Consider the following 18825-nt stretch of genomic DNA (forward strand, 5'->3'; position numbering starts at 1 on the left):
TGCAGGGGCCACTTTGCAGCAATATGCCATAGGCAAGAGCTGGATGAGGCAATGGATGAATAAATGAATGAATGAATGCTTGAACTAATGGATGAGTGAAGAAATGAATGAACAGATGAGTGGACAGATTAATGAATGGATGAGTGATGAGTAAATGAATGAATGTGTGAACTAATGTATGAGTGAATGAATCATTGGACAGAGGAGTGAATGGAAGAACAAATGAATAGATGAATGGCTAGATCAACAAATGTATGAACTAATGAAGTAAAAAATGAACATAGAAGTGAATAGATGAACCAATGGAAGAATTAACAAATAATCGAACAAATACACAAATGAATGAATGAATGAATGAATGAATATAACCTTATACCTGGGTTGGGAAGGTTTGCTTAGGAGAGGTTTGCTTGGGGGTTGGAAAGCAGTGGGTTGAGTGTGTTGTAGTAAGTCCAGATGGCACTTCCCTCTCCAGGAAGACACAGGCCAGCTTCTTGATTCCTTTCAGTCAAAGCTCAGACCTGAACCACATACCTGGCTCCAGCTGGGAGGACTTCGGGAGTTGGTAAGTAGAAGACAGGATTCCTGGAGGGCCAGGGTAGAGCATGGATTTCTCAAGAACAGGGAGGGACCTAGATAGGAGACCATCAGTCGGCTTGGTGTTCTCTGGCTGTGAGGCTTCTTGTGTTGTCTCTCAGTTTCCCCATTTGGCAAGACTGTGTCTCAGGGGACCTCCCGTTCTCCTGGAACCACCAGTAAAGTGTGTGGTATTGGCTCTGGCCTGGGAATGAAAGCCTTCTGGAAGGGCTGTATGCCCACCCATGAGATGGGTGAAATTGGAAGACACTTTTCAGAGTTCCTTTGTCCTTGCTAGAAGGGGACCTCCAGTTCCTCAGGAGATGAGTTGGGTTTTGAGTTGCAGAGGTAGTGAAGTTGGTCTGGAGGAAGTGAGAGACCTGGTGGCTATGTGCATACTGCAGGGTGAATTCCTTGATGCGGATGGGTTGGGCTTTCCTTGTGGGCACTTGAACTCCCGTGGGCACTGAGCTGCACTTGCACACACACAAGTCTGCAGCTGACCCGCCCACTGACTGTGCGGCTGGCTGGCCATTGGTCTGTGCCGATAGGAAAAGGGAATTTAGGGAGAACAGTCTCCCTGAAGTATTTCTGGGCCTTCTACACAGTGGAGGCATGCTGTGGAGCCTGTGCCTCGTCCTCTGTAGCCTGCTGGCTGGCACTCAAGCTGACCCTGGGGTTCTTCTGAGGTTGGGCATGGACATTATGAACCATGGTGAGTGAGTGGGCCCTGGGGCTGGGCCAGGGGACATGGGGCAGGTGATAGGTAGAGATTTCTCAAGAGCACTGGGCTTGAACATCTAGGATTTGCAAAGCCAATCTAGTCACAATGAGCTGCTCCCAGGGACCCATTCTACAGAAGGGGGGTGGAGGCCCAGAGAACATGAGCCAACCTCCCAAGCCCCCTCAAGTTAGACATGGAGTCATAAATCCTGTTCCCTTCCAGTCTCTTCTTTGCTCTAATGGAAGGGGCTGGTACCACGCGCGGGCTGTGGAGGTGACAGGTGGGAGTCAAATCCCAGCTCTGTGGACTTGCTGTGTGAGCCCAGGCAAGTCTGGTGCCCTGTGTATGTTGTCTGTGTACTCGTAACGTAGAGAAATACAAACAACGCGGGCAGCTCTTCCCTGGCAGTGTCAGGTTCTGACATGTGAGAGGAACCTTGTCTATCGTGACTCATTTTCCGTGAGACCCTAGGCCTCCATGGTGGTTGTCTTCCCGTATCTACCTCCTCACCCTTTAGCTAGGTTTCTCTCTTTCTTCTCACTGTTTTTACCTCTACGCCTGGCCTGACCCCTGCCCTTCCCCCTCCTTCTTCCCTTCTTTCTCTCCTCACCTGTGCCCAGCTCCGTGAAACAGTTGAGTTCAGGTGCAAGGGGTTGATGGTAGCTTATTCAGTATTTGCTCCCTCTCTGGAAATTAACCTGTGGCTCTATGGAGGGAGGTTCTTTTCTTTTCTTTATGAAAAATTATCTTTAATAATTTTTTACAGTCCAGTCATTATTCCCTTCCTGTTCTGCCCTCAACAGTTCCGCATCCCATTCCTCTTGTTCCATCTGTCCACACCCTGCACCCCTCCCCCAGGCCTTCTCATTTCCTGGGGCCTCAAGTCTCTCAAGGGCTAGGTGCATCTTCTCTCACTGAGGCCAGACCAGGCAGTCCTTTGCTGTATATGTGCCGGGGGCCTTGGACCAGCTAGCGTATGCTGCTGGGTTGGTGGCTCAGTGACTGAGAGATCAGGACATCATCTGAGGTTTGAAACCCCTAGTTTTGGGGGCCATCTCCCAGAAGAGAACTCCAGTCATCCACTATGCGGTCACTCCACGCCTCCGTGGTTATGTTCCCATAGCTACCTCTTCACCCTTTAGCTAGGTTTCCCACTGCCCCTCCCCCTCCTTCTGTCCCCCCCCCTCTCTCTCCTCACTTAGGCCTGTTTCAATGCTCCCAGCCCCCCACTGTCTCAGGCCACCTCTTCCCTGGCTGACCTGCCTCCTTCTCATCTTTGTCCTTGCCATGCCCTCTGCCTGACTTGCTTGTTCCGTGTCTCATCATGCCCACTAAAGATCCCCATCCTTCTTCCAAGGACCAGGAGATACTGCCACCTCCCTCTGGCAGTTGTCCCCTTTCTGCCTGAACTCTTCATGTGGTTCTTGCACTTTTCTTTGATGGCAGCTGTCCCTTGGTCACTTCCCCCCAGGCTGGGAAAGGCCGGAAGCTGGGCCTGTGGCTCACCTCTGGTCTACAACTTTGTTGGGCACGGTGGCTGGAAGTAGTCATAAGTGGCCAGGATGCCAGAGAAATTGTTGAAGGACAGAAGAGCAGCAGACGGCTGGCTGAGAGTCTGTTGGCCCCTTTCTCCTCCAGAGGTCCAGAGCGCCATGGAAGAGAGCCACATCCTGGAGAAGATGGCCGCCGAGGCTAGCAATCCGCCGCCAGGGGCAAAGGCCATTAAAGGCCTCAGCAAGTAAGCAGGGGTCGGGATAGGCCCAGGGGGATGAGGCATGAGGGGCATTTGGTGCAGGCAAGCATTTCTTCTGCATTATCTGGAGACTCCTCAGTCTGCTTTGGGAACTTCTTGCCTGGAGTCATTTACACAAGAAAGTGAACGCACTGAATATCCATGAAATTAAATGGAAAAACAGTTTTCAAATGGTAGAGCTGGACAGGTGTCTACAGTCATCCAGTAATGGGAGGAACAGGCTCCTTGCTAGCACCGTAGCTGGTTGGGGCTCCTGGACTGCTGTCCTGGGGAAGGTTTGGAGGCACTACCTGGATTTAGCAGGACTAGAATAGATTAGCAATGTCCAGTTAGCCCAGATGGGAAGGTTTATGTGCCACACCTTTGCAATCATGATTCTCAAATGACGTTTCTGAGCCAGAGGTGACTGTGTATCTAGGGGCATATTTGGCAATGCCCAGAGAATCGTTTTGTTGTCTCAGTTTGCAAAGGAGAAGGGCAGCGCTGTTAGTATACATGGCGTGGGTTCTATGTTGACAGGAAGCTCCAAATATCAAAGGTGACACTGTTGAGAAACCTGGATCCAACCCAACTTTCCTAATCTTTTGTTGGAGAAATCGAGGCAAAGAGGGAAAGAACACAGCCCTAGGTCACTCAGAGTCAGCCACATGTGTCATCTCACACACGAGGGTTTTCTGCTCAGTGTTTCATGTCCAAGCCTTTGGTTTACATTTCAGAAGGTCCTAGTAGACCGGGCTAGAGGTTCGCCCAGCCTCCCAGCGAGGTGGCGGGGGAGCACGTTGAGGGCCTAAGTCCTGCCTGCTCAGTTCTTATCACTGCTCATGTGCGCCCCTCCCAGTATGAAGGTCAAGGATGTCCTGGAGCCTGTCATCACATTGAGCTTTGTACCAGGAGTGGGCATCTTCCAGTGTGTGTCCACAGGCATGACCATCACTGGCAAGAGGTTGGTGTGGGCGTGGAGAAGTTGGGGGGAGGGGACTGTCCCTTTGTCTCACCCTTTCCATACATATTCATTGGTTGCTCATTATGTGGGTCCTGGGATCTGAGGTGTCTGTACACTTGGTTTCTGTGTTGACAGGAACCAGGTAAAGCGAGGCACAGAAGGGGATTGGACTGAGCAGTGGGGGAAGAGGTCAGGGAGAGTCTGGGGAGGGGGTTACAGCTGAGCAAAGTTTCAGATGTGTAAGAGCTCATGGAAGTAATGGGAATGGACAGGTCCATTGTGTGGTTGTGAGTAGGCCCCATTCTGGCTTTTCACCATGTGGGGGTAGATCCTGCCCTCTGCCTTCTCCGGTTCTGAGTATGGGCAAAAGGAGTGGGGATAGATACCCAGAGTGTTGCCTGCTTGGTCTTCCAGCTTCACGGGAGGGAACATGGAGATCAACGTGGTCCTCAACATTACAGCCACCGATCGGCTTCTGCAAGATGAGGGGACAGGCACCCCCATGTTCAGGAGTGAGGGCTGTGAGGTCATCCTGGTCAGCGTGAAGACCAATCTGCCTAACAAGTAAGGGGTCCCGTGTCTGGGGAGCATGGGGCCCTCACTGCTCCTCCCCACCGTTCCTCTTCCTGGGCCGCTCAACTCCTGTAACCATGTCCCTTGTGTCCTCTGTCCCATTTGGTGTCATTGATGCCCTGTTCACCTGGTTCCCCATGCCTGTGTCTCAGCAAGGCCATCAACAAGTTTGTGGACAGTACCCTGCGTAAAGTCCTCCCTGGCCTGGTGAGTCGCCCTGAGCAAGCTTCTATCCTTTCTTGGTGGGACTGCTGTGGCCAAAGCCTTTGCCCTTAGTCAGTGATCTTGATATGTTGAGAGTGGCTAAGAGGAGTTCAGAGTCTGTGGCTGGCTCAGGAGGAAGAAGCACAATGATCATCTAGTGATGTCTGCACAGACATAGGCACAGGCATAGGCATAGGCAGCACAGAGTGTGTTCAACATTGCTCAGATGGCCAGTCCAAGGGCATGAGTCCTTGGTAATTTTGCATACTGTGAAATAATTTGGATTCCAATACTGGCTCTGGTGTTGCTAGTCTCATGACTTGAGCCTCAGTGTCTCCTGGCCTCTTCCCCTTCCCCCTACCCCTTCCCCCTTCCTCCTGGCCCCTGCCCCCTGCCTCCTGCCCCAAGCCCTGCCAGGGTTCTTAGGATTCCCCATGGAGTACTGTGGAGCCTCCTTGTGTATAACCTACTTAGGATGGTGCCTTCTTCGCTTGCAGATGTGTCCAGCCATTGATGCTGTCCTGGTATATGTGAACAAGAAATGGATCAATTTGACTGGTGAGAGAACAGCCTTCTTCCACACAGGGTGTCAGATTAGCTTGATTTCGCTGGCCATGCCCTTCCATTCACATAGCTGCTTCCAGCCTGTCTCCAGGACAAGAAGATGGCTGAGATCATGATGTTTCCCCCACTGTCTAAATGAGAAGCCTGAAACCCCAAGGAGTGCCTGGGTCCTTTCATTTCTCCTCCTGACTTCCATGGCAGCCACTCTGAACACAACCCCAGACCTCATGACCTGATAGGTTGTCCTGACTGGGCATTCCTGAGTCTTTTGTTGAAGAGGTCTGCTGTCTCTACCACAGGGACCTCAGGGTGTGAAAATGGAAGTCCTAATGGCTGAACCTAAAGTCCCTTCCCTGTCTGAGTGTCCTCAGCAGTGGGGTCTGGGAGAAGTCACTTCACGTCCCCCAGTCAACATTTACTCATGTGTGGACATCTCATAATTCCCATCTCATGTGCATTATTGCTATTGAAAGGGCCCTGATGAATGCAGGAGTCTGGGCCAGCAGAACAGCAGGTCCAGGTTTATGCTACTTCTTGGGTCGCACAGAGGGACAGGCAGGCTCAGGAGCAGTGGCTGCATTTGACTTTTCTAGCTGCCAGATGGGCTGGTGCCCATCTGAGTGGAACCTCTTCTCCACAGATCCCATGCCCGTGGACCAGATGGGCACTGTCAAATATGCCCTGACATCCCCACCAACCACTACAGCTAGCCACGTCCAGGTGGACTTTAGTGTAAGTAGTGAGGGTCCCCAGGGCACTGAGCTCAGGCTTGGCGGGGATGTTGTGACTGCTTCTATCTGACAGGTGGCTGGGAGGCGGTGAGTAGGAGCCTTGCTCTGAGGACCCTCACTCTGCTAGAGGTGAAGCTGCTGGGCCTGGTGGCTACAGTCTCATTTGTTGCAGGACCATGTATGTCTCTCAGAGCGTGGCTATGCCCTGCCACTGTATAGATGGGGACACTGAGACTGGGAAGAGACCATGCTTAAAGAGGCTTCTGCAGTGAGTTAGTGGCAGAGTTCAGTTCTCACTTACATGAGCAAGCCCCAGGTGACCAACGATGAACTTGTAAGGATGGAGATAATAGGACCAGGAAGTCCCGCCCCCCTTCTTCCTGCCGGGCTGGGCCACCCTCTTTGCTTGTGAGAATGATGCAGTAGGAGTCATAGCACAGTTTGCGCAAATGCCCCAAGCCAGAGTCAGAGCCATGAAGGTGACTTAAGTGCTCTTAGGAGAAACTGCCAGGGACCTTGTGACTCATGCTCTTGTCCTCTCAAGCCACACCCACCCACCTGCAACCCGCTCATCTCTGTCTTGCTGGCTTGAGGTCCGACTTGAGCCTCAGTGAATAGAGAACCCAGCCTGCCCTGCCTTCATTCCTGCATGGCTGACGCTGCGTGCTTCCTATTGTACCCTAGCCTGTGGTGCAGCTTCAGGGAGGCCAACGTATCCAGCTTGCCGCTAACGGGTCAGCCCCAGAGTTCCCTGAGGGTCCAGCCAAGGACTCGCAGCTGCTGCTCCCAGCCACCTTCCTCACAGCTGAGCTGGCCCTTCTGCAGAAGTCCTTGGAAGTGAAACTCAAGGACAAGAGGGTGAGCTGCCACCACACCCCACCCGCTTCTGCTCCTGGAGTGCCAGGCTCTGCCTGCCTGGGGCACCTGGGAATAGTCCAGAAGTCGGATGCAAAACTGTCACAGGAGATGTGGAGCTGCTTGGGGTTTCAATGGCAGTTACCCCTGCCTATCACTCACTCCTGTGCCCATGTGACCTGTGTCTAACCTCGTGCATATCCGACCTTCCATACAACCAACCGCTTAGTGGTCCGCCTACATCTCTTTTCTTCAAAGTTTAAAAACTTGTGGAGGTCAGACGATAACTTTCTGTTGGTTCTCTCCTTCCACCGGGGGTTCCAGGGCCTGGGATCAGGTCAAGGCTTGTGCGGCAAGAGGTTTTACCCCCTCAGAGATCCCTGCCCTGCCCCCACATTTCTCAGGTTCTTGCAGCCATCGCTTTCCTTTTACCCAAAGCATCACTATCCACTGTGTCTTCACAACCTGCTTCAGTTCCCCACCTCACACTCTTCTTCTATGCCCTTACCACCACAGGCTGGTGGGTAAGTGCACCTCTCTGCCATCATTAACACACATCTGGCATTGTCCTTTCTGCCACTCATGGGTTCGCCCAGCCAGGGTCCACCCTACCCACCTGTTCATCCTTCCCTCCTCCATTGCCCCAGTCCACCATCTTACCAGCCCTCCCTCACCATCCACTCACGGCTCACTCATCATCACTAATCCATTTTCTTCCTAGGCACCGTCTGGTTTCTCCTCAGTGACCCATCCCACTCACGGTCACCCACACAGCTCCGCCACAATTCCATCCACTCATCTACCCATCCTCTCACATTCTGTCATTCATCTGTTTTATTTTATTCGACATATTTTTATTTACATTTCAAATGATTTCCCCTTTCCTTGATCCCCACTCCCCAAAAGACCCTTAAGTCCTCTTCCCTCCCCCTGTTCCCCCATCTACCCCTTCCCACTTCCCTGTTCTGGTATTGCCTTACACTGCTGCATTGAGCCTTTCCAGAACCAGGAGCCACTCCTCCGCTCTTCTTGGACATCATTTGACATGTGGATTATGTCTTGGGTATTCCAAGTTTCTAAGCTAATATCCGCTTATCAGTGAGTGCATACCATGATTGATCTTTTGAGACTGGGTTACCTCACTTAGTATGATGTTCTCCAGCTCCATCCATTTGTCTAAGAATTCCATGAATTCATTGTTTCTAATGGCTGAATAGTACTCCATTGTGTATATGCACCACATTTTTTGTATCCATTCCTCCATTGAGGGACACCTGGGTTCTTTCCAGCTTCTGGCTATTATAAATAGGGCTGCTAAGAACATAGTGGAGCATGTATCTTATTACATGCTGGGGAATCCTCTGGGTATATGCCCAGGAGTGGTATAGCAGGGTCCTCCGGAAGTGACATGCCCAGTTTTCTGAGGAACCACCAGACTGATTTCCAGAGTGGTTGTACCAATTTGCAACCCTACCAGCAGTGGAGGAGTGTTCCTCTTTCTCCACATCCTTGCCAGCACCTGTTTTCTCTTGAGTTTTTGATCTTAGCCATTCTGACTGGCGTGAGGTGAAATCTCAGGGTTGTTTTGATTTGCATTTCCCTAATGACTAATGATGTTGAGCACTTCTTAAGGTGCCTTTCAGCCATCCGAATTTCTTCAGGTGAAAATTCTTTGTTTAGATCTGTACCCCATTTTTTAATTGAGTTATTTGGTTTTCTGGGGTCTAACTTTTTGAGTTCTTTGTATATATTGGATATTAGCCCTCTGTCAGATGTAGGGTTGGTGAAGATCTTTTCCCAATTTGTTGGTTGCTGATTTGTCCTTTTGATGGTGTCCTTTGCCTTACAGAAACTTTGTAATTTTATGAGGTCCCATTTGTCAATTCTTGATCTTAGAGCATACGCTATTGATGTTCTGTTCAGGAACTTTTCCCCTGTGTCCATGTCCTCAAGGGTCATTCCCAGTTTCTTTTCTATTAGTTTCAGTGTGTCTGGTTTTATGTGGAGGTCCTTGATCCACTTGGAGTTGAGCTTAGTACAAGGAGATAAGGATGGATCAATTTGCATTCTTCTGCATGCTGACCTCCAGTTGAACCAACACCACGTGTTGAAAAGGCTATCTTTTGTCCACTGGATGTTTTCAGCTCCTTTGTTGAAAGTCAAGTGAGCATAGGTGTGTGGGTTCATTTCTGGATCTTCAATCCTATTCCATTGGTCCACCTGCCTGTCACTGTACCAATACCATGCAGTTTTTAACACTATTGCTCTGTAGTATTGCTTGAGGTCCGGGATACTAATGCCCCCAGAATTTCTTTTGTTGTTGAGAATAGTTTTAGCTATCCTGGGTTTTTCGTTATTCCAGATGAATTTGAGAATTGTTCTTTCTAACTCTATGAAGAAGAACTGAGTTGGGATTTTGATGGGTATTGCGTTGAATCTGTAGATTGCTTTTGGCAAGATGGCCATTTTAATTATATTAATCCTGTCAATCCATGAGCATGGATTTTTTTCCATTTTCTGAGGTCTCTTCCATTTCCTTCTTCAGAGATGCCCTTCCGTTTGCCTACCTGTCTATAAACTTGCCTTGGTATCCACCACACCTGGCTATTTTCCCGCCTATCTTCCTGCTTTTCCATTCAGCTTTTTCTCAGCATTTGACCTTGGTCAGGAGCCACAGGCACTGGGGTGTGTGAGGCTCCTCCCCTAGCTGAGCACAGAATTGTGTGTGCCAGGGAAGGGAGACTCCGACACCCTACCTTCCTGAGGCAGAGATGGATGCTGGGATGACTCAGTTTTACACAGTGCCCACTTTGACTTTGATTTGTAGGTTGGTAAGCTGCCACAAACCACCAGGACACTAGCTGGCTTCATCCCACAGGTGAGTGCCCTGGTCACTTGTGACCAACTGCACACACTCTTCTCTCCAGGCACAGGGGAGTGACTTGGGAGGCAGCTACTCAGCGTGCAGGCCCACCTCTTCTTAGATCTGGCCCAGAGACAGCTTATCTTTAATGTTTTGTGAGTTCTGTATCTAGCACAAAAATAGCCAAAATATGTGTTTTGCCCCTTTCATTTCTTAAGAGACACAACCAGAATTTCACATATTGGAGTTCTGGCAGAACCAGCCGCTTTCTGAGACATCCTTTGACTGAAATCCAAAAGACTGTGCCTTGGCCTTTGCAGGTGGCCAAGACATACCACAAACCAAAGCCTTTGCTGATCAAGGTCAAGATAAACAAACCCCCCAAGGTTACTATGAAGGCCGGAAAGAGCCTGATGCACCTCCACTGCAGCTTGGAGATGTTTGCAGCGCGTAGACACGGCAAGCACCCGAAGTCACTCTTCCGCTTGGAAGCCGTGAGTGGGGACCATCAGTAGCCGCTCTTGCCGTAGGGACACTTTATTAGAGGGTGCTAGGGTTTTAGTTAAGAGTCAAGACACAAATGGAGGGACCTGATGTTAAGGAGCTTGGGGAATACCCTGAACAGAGGGCAAAGGCCAGGACCAGTTATGACCATGTGCAGACATTAACCATGGGCCAGGTCCTTTTGAAAGTTCATGCTGATCCAGGGGAAGGAGAGTCAAAGATCCTGGGCTAGGGGTGTGGAGAGGCTGCTGGGCTCAGTCCTGGGACAGGACAGGAAGTCGAGGCAACCATGAAAGACCCATTGCCTTCTCTGCTCCTTCCCCCATGCTAGCACATTGGACTGGAAATCCACTACTCAGTGCAGGAGAACCTGCTGCAGATGGCCACCTCTCTGGACAGGTAGGAGCTTTTGGTCCCATGATGACTTCCCTGTGGTAGCCTTGGCTCTATTCCTGGCTGCATGCCCTTCTCCCTCTCCACACCGTCTATCACACAGACTGGTGGATAAGCGCACCTCTATCCCACCGTCACTGTAGTCCCCTGGCCACTGTCTGTTTTTCCTCTTGTCCATTCTGGTGACGCCTCTTGGGCTCCAGTTCCAGGTTCTCACCCAGACCCATCCATGTTCCTACCAAGATCTGTCCACTATGGTCCACACTACCAGGCTGTGCTGGCCGTTTAGCCTGCCCTAGAACCCCAAATGATTACACACTGCCTACATGGTCTTCTCTTAAATTTTCACTTGACACTCGGAGCCTTTCTCAAATCTTCTGCCCTTGCTCTTACACTGTGCTCTTCCTTCCACTGTGAGTTTGGTTCTGGACCTTGGTCTTCTCCAGAGGCCTTCATCATTTCTTCCAAATGAGTCAGCCCAGTTCAAATGCTACTTCCTCCAGGGTGTCTTTAGCTCTACCTGCTTTCCCTAGGGAAGTGCTGGCCGTGTACCTCACTTCCACATCCTGTTTTATTCCTATACCCTGAGGGAAGGACTCGTCACACCTGGTTCCACCCAGTCACTCACTGATTCCTGTTCTTGTCTCAGTAATTCATCTGACTTAAATTATGTCAGGATTCTTTCAACAGCAATAGCAGAGTTCCAGCTGGAACTGCTTTACAGCCTGAGAGGGAAACTTTCGGCTCACATGATATAAAGTTGTTTGTCTGCTTCAGGCATGGTGGGATCCGGGCCCACAAAGTGCTCCCTCATTCCCGTTCTCTGCTGAGCTCTTTGCTGGTTAGATCCTCCCCACTAGGTAGTAAAGGAACCTAAGAACAAGAGGTGCCCTGGACCAGGAGTTTTCATAGTCACCAAGGCTTTGGAGTCTCATTTTGGGTCAGGTGGGCAAGGCTAGACCAATCATACTTACCAAGAGATAGATTGTTTGGGTGTCCTGGTCCTGGGCTGTTGTCTCTTCTGGGGTTTGTTTGCCCATGTGGCTGGCCTGAAATGTCTGTGGAGATCCAGAGTCTGCTGAGATGGGGGTTTGAACATGCAGAATCCAGACGGCCATCCATGGCCTGTCCTGCTGCTGGTGTGTCTTAGTGTCTCCTGGGAGCTGTGTTGGAGAGGGGAAGGGAAACACTTCCTTGTGTTCTTCAAGGATCTGAGTCTGGCCTGTTGGGTTGTGAATGGAGTGGTGGACATGACCTAGAACCCAGAATTGGGGACAGCAGGGTTCATGTGAGGCCATTCAGGAGGGGGCTCTGTGAGGACAGAATGAGAGGTAATATAGGTGTCAACCATCCTATCACTGTCAACCAGAAGCAGACTGCAGAAGGGACACCTGTAGGCAGCTGTGAGGTGAGGAACTCCTTTCTCAGTAGCACTGACCACACCTCCTCTACCCTCTCCCTCCTTCATAGTTTATTGAGCCTGTCCCGGGAATCTTCTTCAATTGGCGATTTCCACGTAAGTGTCCGAAGTGCTTCTGCCTGGTCATCTGAAGGCGACAGTCAGCCTGCAGGGGACAGGCCCTATAATGAGCCAGAATAGAGAGCAAGACACTTACACGCTGTGGGGCTCCTGACACATCATCAGACCTGGGGGAAGGTCCTTAACCTTTCTGAGTCCTTGTTCCCTTTCCCAGATAGAATCTGGTCATCTCTATGGGTTGATTATAGAAGTATCACCGGGGGAACGGCCTGGATGGCCTTGATTGGCCAGGCTGCTATTTTTATGTTCTAGCCACAGGGTCCCATCACAGCAGCCAATCCATCAGATACTAATATGACATCAGGAAATACCCTATGTGGACACATGAGCTCTCCTAGAAGCCCAGGAGTTAGAGCTGCCACAACTCATAGGAGGTGGTGATGTACGGTCAGTCTGAGACCTGAGTTTTGTATCAGACCAGTAGCACAGAACACATAGCCCCTCCTGACTCCTGAGTGTCCTCATTTCTCATGACACAGTGCCCTGTATGCCACCTGAACAGGGATTAGGAACAAGGAAGGGCCTGACCCCCAGGCTGTCTGGACAAGTTATTTGCTGTCCTTGATGTCCTTTCCTTGTGTTCTTCAGACCTAGGTGAGGGTAGGCAGAGGAGGGGTGCTCAACTGTATTGGGGTCTTTTCCCATCTGTCTCTTCCAGGAGACGGAGTTATCTGGTTTCGTCACTGATTATCTCCAGAAGGCCTACATCCCTGTGGTGAACGGTGAGGCTTCTCCAAGAATCAGGATATCCTTCACCAAAGGGAGGCTTCCACCTCTGTGGTCCCAAAGACCTGGGAGTCGATGACCAATGCCTAAGCATTGAGGCCAATGTAGTCTTAATGTCACCTTCTTGGAAACAAAAACCCATCTCACCATTTGGGCTCTGAGACCAACCCCCCCACCCCCGCCTTTGACCTTCCACCATGAGTGAGAATTTTGGCCTGTGTTACAAATACAGGGCAAATGGGTGCTCTCTGCCTGTGTAGCCAGCAGACATCACGGATCGATCACAGCATCAGTTCCTACACGAATCTCTCCCACTCTTCTCTAAGCAGCCTCTTTATTAATTGCCAAGTAGCTGGGCCAAGATGACTCTCCCTCTATTTCTTTCTCAGATGCACTCCGTGTTGGGCTTCCACTCCCAGACCTTCTGGCTATCAATTACAACCTGGCTGAGTTGGACATAGTAGAGGTGAGGGAGAGGCTTGGGGAGGCCATGTCCACAGACACATTTAGACAATGGGTGATCAGCAAGAGCTGACCTCTGGCCACCTGGAGGGAGGAGGTGGGGAAAGGCAGAGGGCCATCACTGTAATCCCTCAGCCCCAGACCAAGGGCCTTGGCCAGGATTGCATGGATACTTCACCCTCTGACTCTGCCACCGTGATCTCTCTATGCCCCCTCCCATTTTCTGGCTTTATATGGGGGTGAGAATGTGAGCATCAACCTCATAGCGCAGTCCTGATTTTCTGAGACAATGAACGTAGAGGCATCTAGTAAGTCAAGTTTGTCATTGCATGTCAGGCTTTGACCATGGAGTATTAAGTGGACATTTCTTGCATGCTCCCTCTCTACTCTACGAGGTTGCAGGGTGTGTTCCTATTTGAAAGTAGAGAAAATTAAGGCTCAGATGGAGCAAAGGTACCTTCCAGGCCATGAGGCCTTTGCTTATATAGTGTTGTTTCCCATCTCCCCACCATGGCTGGCTCCATCTGTTCCTGACCCCGGATGGCCCCTTTGCCACTCCCAACGCCTTCTTCACCCAGCTCTTTTCTCCTATCAGGATGCCCTGGTGCTGGGCTTGAAGATGGAATGATCATGCAAGACGCTTACCAACTGCCTTCATCTGCCATTGTTCTAAACCAGCAGAGGAGCCCAGATGTGAGCCAGATGGGCCTGCCCCTGCCACCAACGGTTACTTCCTGTGATCAGGAGAAAGTACGAGGTCTGATAGGCCTCAGCAATAAACAGGAGGAAGACCCTTACACACGTTCAGTGTTTCTGTCTCTTTTTTGTAGCCAATGAAGATGTGATTTTTAGTCCCCTATGATGCGTTTTAGGGTCTAGGACCAGCTTGGGATCTGAAGTGCCTGGCTCAGCCCTGGGGTGAGCTAGGCGGGTGTGCTTGTAGTTACTCTCCATGCTTTTCTTGCTTTTATTTATCTGGAGCCCATGGGGGAGACAGGTGGGGCCATCCTACTGTGTGTGGGCACACCAGGGCACACCAGGGCACACCAGGGCACACCAGGCCATCCCACTGCTTCAGCGCTGTGCCCCAGGACTTTGTAACCTGAAAATGCCTCTATTCATGTGAAGCCTGCACCCTCAGGGTTCTCTCCATGTTATCTCTGTTAGTCCTTATAGTCTAGGGAGGTGACTGTCAGCATTTCACAACAGGGAGGGTTGAGGCTCATAGTGGCTTGATTGGCACATCAGGGCACAGGGGGCACATCAGGGGTACATAAGGGGTACATCAGAGCACACCATGGCACTCTAGCACACCAGAGCACACACCAGGGCACACCAGGGCACATCAGGGGTACGTCAGAGCACATCGGGGCATACTAGCACATATTAGAGACACACTAGGGCACATCAGGGCACATTAGGGAACAGCAGGACACATTGGGGCACTCTAGGGCACATCTGCACACACTAGGACACAACAGGGCACAGCAGGGCACACCAGAGCACAGGCTGGGATTCAAACTTGGACTCTGCAGCTGGTCTGCCTTGGCTCAACTCAGTTCTGCCTCTTTGCCAAGTGTTTTGGTTGAATCATGGCACTAATGGGAGCCTTGTTTTCCTCACCTGCACCACAGATGATGCCAGAAGCAATCTCAGCAGGCTGCAAAGCTTTTGTAAATGGCACCAGAGGGAGTGCGTGGATAGTATCTGGCATAAAAAATGCTAGCTCAAGTGTGGCTTTGAGGCCGCAGGAATCTGAGCAGGTGTCTGTGGGCCAGGGTGTGGCTGGGCATCATGGAAAGTGTCAGTGTCTGGCTGTGTACTGTGGCTTTGGGATCTGGGGCCAGCATTAATACCAGCAGGCCACGTGTAAGAGGGGCCTGTGTGTGTGTGCAGTGTTTGCCTGTGTCCACAGTGTGTGCAGTGTCTAGGTTCTTCCCCCCCACTGCAGCCCACTGACACACAACCTGGACAGAGTGTTTCTGTGCCTCCCTCTGTCTCCCATCACTTTTCTTGGGAGTGTGTGTGTGTGTTTCTCTCTTACTATAAGCCAGACAAGTGCTCTACCATCAAACAACTTCCCTAACTTTCATGATTTTTAAATTGACTCTTTTGAATCTAAATGCACATTTAAACATAGCTAAATTAAATGTATATATTTTAAATTGATGCCAAAAGTTAGTATAACCTGCTAGAGCATAAAAATCAAACAAAACCAGCCACATCTTTGAAAAACACGTGTATTTGACACTTTTTATGACTTACTGTTGCTAAGTCCCAGAGATCATCAGGGTGTCGGCTTAGTGTCTGGGAACCTATACTCTGGGGTGTACATCTGTCACAACACTTGTGCCTGCATATGACAAGTCTCGATGTGGGAGTTGGGGACAGATGGTTCTGGGTGCTCTTAAGTTTGGCACACGCATGTCTGTGTGTATGCAGAGGCTGGCCAGGAGGCCAGTGTTTCTCAAGCCTATGGGGCCTAGCAGGTGGCCCTGCTCCAGTCTGGCATGGATCCACACCACAGAGGAGGAAGGCCCGGATGCCAGGGCCATGCCCTTGTCCTTCACCACCACCTAATCCCATCAGCCGTCATCCTCTGGGCTGCGGGACAATAGCAACCTTGAGGCAGTGCTGGTAGGTCCTGGTGTCTAGTTAATCCATGGGTGGTGACACTTGACACGGGCATGTCAGAGTCTCCTCCCTTGCTTTAACTCTGTTCCTGTGTGTCCAAGAATACACGGCCACTTACAGCCTCACAGCCACCTTCCCAGGTCCGGTGTGCAACTGGGAAGGCAAGGCTCAATGCTGTTAGAGGGAAGGCCTGGGTTCTATTGGGACGCTAGCACAGGGTGGCCTCTGACACATGGCAGTCCCTGTATAGGTCTTGTATTGTAGGAAAAGGTCTGGATGCTGGCTGTGTGGTCAGACACTTCAGATTGGCTCTGAGAAGAACACAGACCAGGCAAGGGAGTCCTGCCCTATGACCCTTCTCCTGGGGGGATCTATGAAAGATGTCCTCTGCCTCTGGACTCTCTCACCTTTCAAGACTCCCCAACCCTAGCCCATGAAGGGGAAATGAGACAACTTCCCTGAGGACTCACATGTGTATGGGAGGCTGGGTTTGAACTCATCTGAGTCCCAGTCTCTTCCCCGCTCCTCTCTTAAGTTCCGAGCACTGGATATATTGTGTAAAGAAACTGAGGTGCAAGGTCCCAGAGTAGGCAGGGAGCTGAGCTAGGTCTTCAATGCTGAGCCACAGCTACCAAGCTCCAGGGACCTGCCATGCTAGCCAGCCTTGAAAGGACATAGTGATGCTCCTCAAAGTAGTGTCCCGCCGATCCTCTGTCCACTGCTCACCCAAAGCCTTCTAGGATGTTACCATCACAGGAGCCTCCAGCACTCTTGCCTCCTGTATTCCCTAATGTTCTTGTCCAGGGCCAGTCTGCATGCAGTAGGAGCAATCTCAGGAGGTGAGCCCGTTGCAGGTGGTAAAAACTGGCTCTGCTAGGTGTGTCAGCCATTAAGGACAAACCCTCGGGATGCCCAGGTGCCAATGCCAGGGAGGGAGTCTTTCAGCACAACCACCTCCAGGCCTGCACACCACCTTCCCTAACGCAAAGGCTACAACAGTTCTCTGCTCTCAGCCTGCTGGGTGAGGTCTGTGAAAAGTAGGACCCAGAGATGGCATTTTAATGCATTGCCTCCACAGACAAGCCCACTCCCCGACCCTGCAGGAAGTAGCAGGGAATGCCTGGGCTGCAAGTAGGGATGGAGACCTTGGGGCAAGGGGTATAGACTCAAAAGGGAAAAGGTAGCAAGCAAGCCAGAGACTAGTTCCATTTTCTTGCCTTCTAAGAGGCTGGGCTAGGCAGGTCAGGATGGTGAGTGTGGAATGGGAGGGCTCAGGTGTGTTGCCGCTTTTAGTTTAGGCTGATTTCAGATGCACACCAGTCCTCGTGACATGCTAAATAACGATCACGAAAGGCAGTAGCGCCTGTGCCCTTCTATAAGTGGTTCCCTGGATCCTTCATGTCTATGTAGTTCATTGGGTGGGCAGTAACTTGGAGACTGAGGCTGCTTTCCTTTGGCCTGCCCGTGGCTCCTGGTAGGGCAGGACAGGATAATAGAATTAAGGTCACTGGGTCAGGATGGCACCAGGTGTGGCTGCACATGCAGAGACTGCGTAGTCAGGGAATGAATGAGGGAGGCGCTGTTCCTTCTTTTTCCTTCAGGATGTCTTCAAGGCATTGTGGCTACAGGTGCTGGGAGGCACGGTGCAGCAGCACTGGTGGCACTCACACACCTGAGGGGGCATGGATCACTTAGTACGGTCACTCAGGAGAGGCATAACTGTTGTGGTCATACACAGTAGTCCCTCACTCCTACTCGGGCTTGTGAGCAGACTTGTGGACTCTGCTCTTAACTCTTCACCCAAGAAATGGAAAGTACCAGCACATGTTCATAGCAAGATGTAAGACAATGTACATTGTAGCTTCATTCATAATAGCCAACTATCAGAAGGCCCAATGCTTGTGAACAGAAGACGGCCATGGATGGAGAATCCATGTGTGGAGTGGCCCCCGGCAGAGAGATACCGACCGCCCCTCACATGGCCGTATGAAAGCACATGTGTGGGCACAGAGTGTGCAGGAGGAAGGCGCTCACAGAAGGAATGGACATCATTGTACTCTATACCCCAGCCACTGTGTCAGGACGGTGGTAAAGTTTGGTGGGCCATCATTTGGAGGGGTGACCAGGGGATTTTGTAAGCATCAAGTTTTAAAGTCCATCAAGCTACACCCTTGGAACCCAGGGCCCCTTTCTGTTCTGATCCTGTATTCCAAGACACTTTCTGTTCAGAGACACATGTCTGAGGAACATCTCCCAGGAAGGCCCTGAAGGGCACCCCACAGATGCACAGTGACCACCTGAGACATCACAGGCTCTCAGACAGGAAGGCCCAGGGGATGGAGATGGGCTCAGAGGTGGCACCTCGTTCAGTTCAGAGTTCCAGGCGCCTTCTTGGAGAAGGTGATGCTGGGGCAGAAACCTAAAGAACTGGGTGCATATAAAACCCAAAGCCAGCCAGGCTTGTGACTCAGACACTGGATAGGCTGAGGAAAGATTGTCACAAGTTCCAGGCCAGCCTGGGCTGCAGAGAGATCCTGTCTCAAAAAAAAAAAAAAAAAAGATTGAAAAAATAAATAGCCACAGTCCTTGGGTGTACAGTGCAGCCTGCCAGGTCACACCTCCATGCTTCCCACTGGCCTCCCTGCTCCTGTGCTGCACTCACCCCAGGGCTCAGTACTGCTTTGCCTGACAAGCTCCTCCCCAAGTACCCATCAGACTCCCTTCCATTACCAATGGGTCAATCTGGTCCCATTCCCACTCATGGTATCTGACTGTATCTA

The 18825-nt window shown here is 50.9% G+C and overlaps 1 protein-coding gene across 1 annotated transcript; it reads left to right on the forward strand.

Moving 5' to 3' along the window:
• Positions 1 to 1191: 1191 nt before the first annotated feature.
• Bpifb6 (BPI fold containing family B member 6) lies at positions 1192 to 14139 on the forward strand. Its single transcript, XM_052181537.1, has 15 exons — positions 1192 to 1291; positions 2939 to 3038; positions 3892 to 3996; positions 4411 to 4560; positions 4722 to 4776; positions 5271 to 5331; positions 5978 to 6069; positions 6753 to 6926; positions 9751 to 9801; positions 10107 to 10280; positions 10622 to 10689; positions 12154 to 12199; positions 12882 to 12945; positions 13339 to 13415; positions 14007 to 14139. The coding sequence occupies exons 1-15, from the start codon at positions 1192 to 1194 to the stop codon at positions 14037 to 14039; spliced, it is 1350 nt and encodes a 449-aa protein (XP_052037497.1). The 3' UTR covers positions 14040 to 14139.
• The last annotated feature ends 4686 nt before the right edge of the window (positions 14140 to 18825 follow it).

This window comes from Apodemus sylvaticus, chromosome 5, assembly GCF_947179515.1.
Source record: "Apodemus sylvaticus chromosome 5, mApoSyl1.1, whole genome shotgun sequence".
In the NCBI taxonomy this organism is placed as follows: domain Eukaryota; kingdom Metazoa; phylum Chordata; class Mammalia; order Rodentia; family Muridae; genus Apodemus; species Apodemus sylvaticus.

Coding starts and splice junctions, on each gene's coding strand:
- Bpifb6 (XM_052181537.1), top strand. CDS start 1,192: ATGCTGTGGAGCCTGTGCCTCGTCCTCTGTAGCCTGCTGGCTGGCACT. Junction 5,332..5,977: donor GAAATGGATCAATTTGACTG/GTGAGAGAACAG, acceptor TCTTCTCCACAG/ATCCCATGCCCGTGGACCAG. Junction 13,416..14,006: donor CTGAGTTGGACATAGTAGAG/GTGAGGGAGAGG, acceptor TTCTCCTATCAG/GATGCCCTGGTGCTGGGCTT.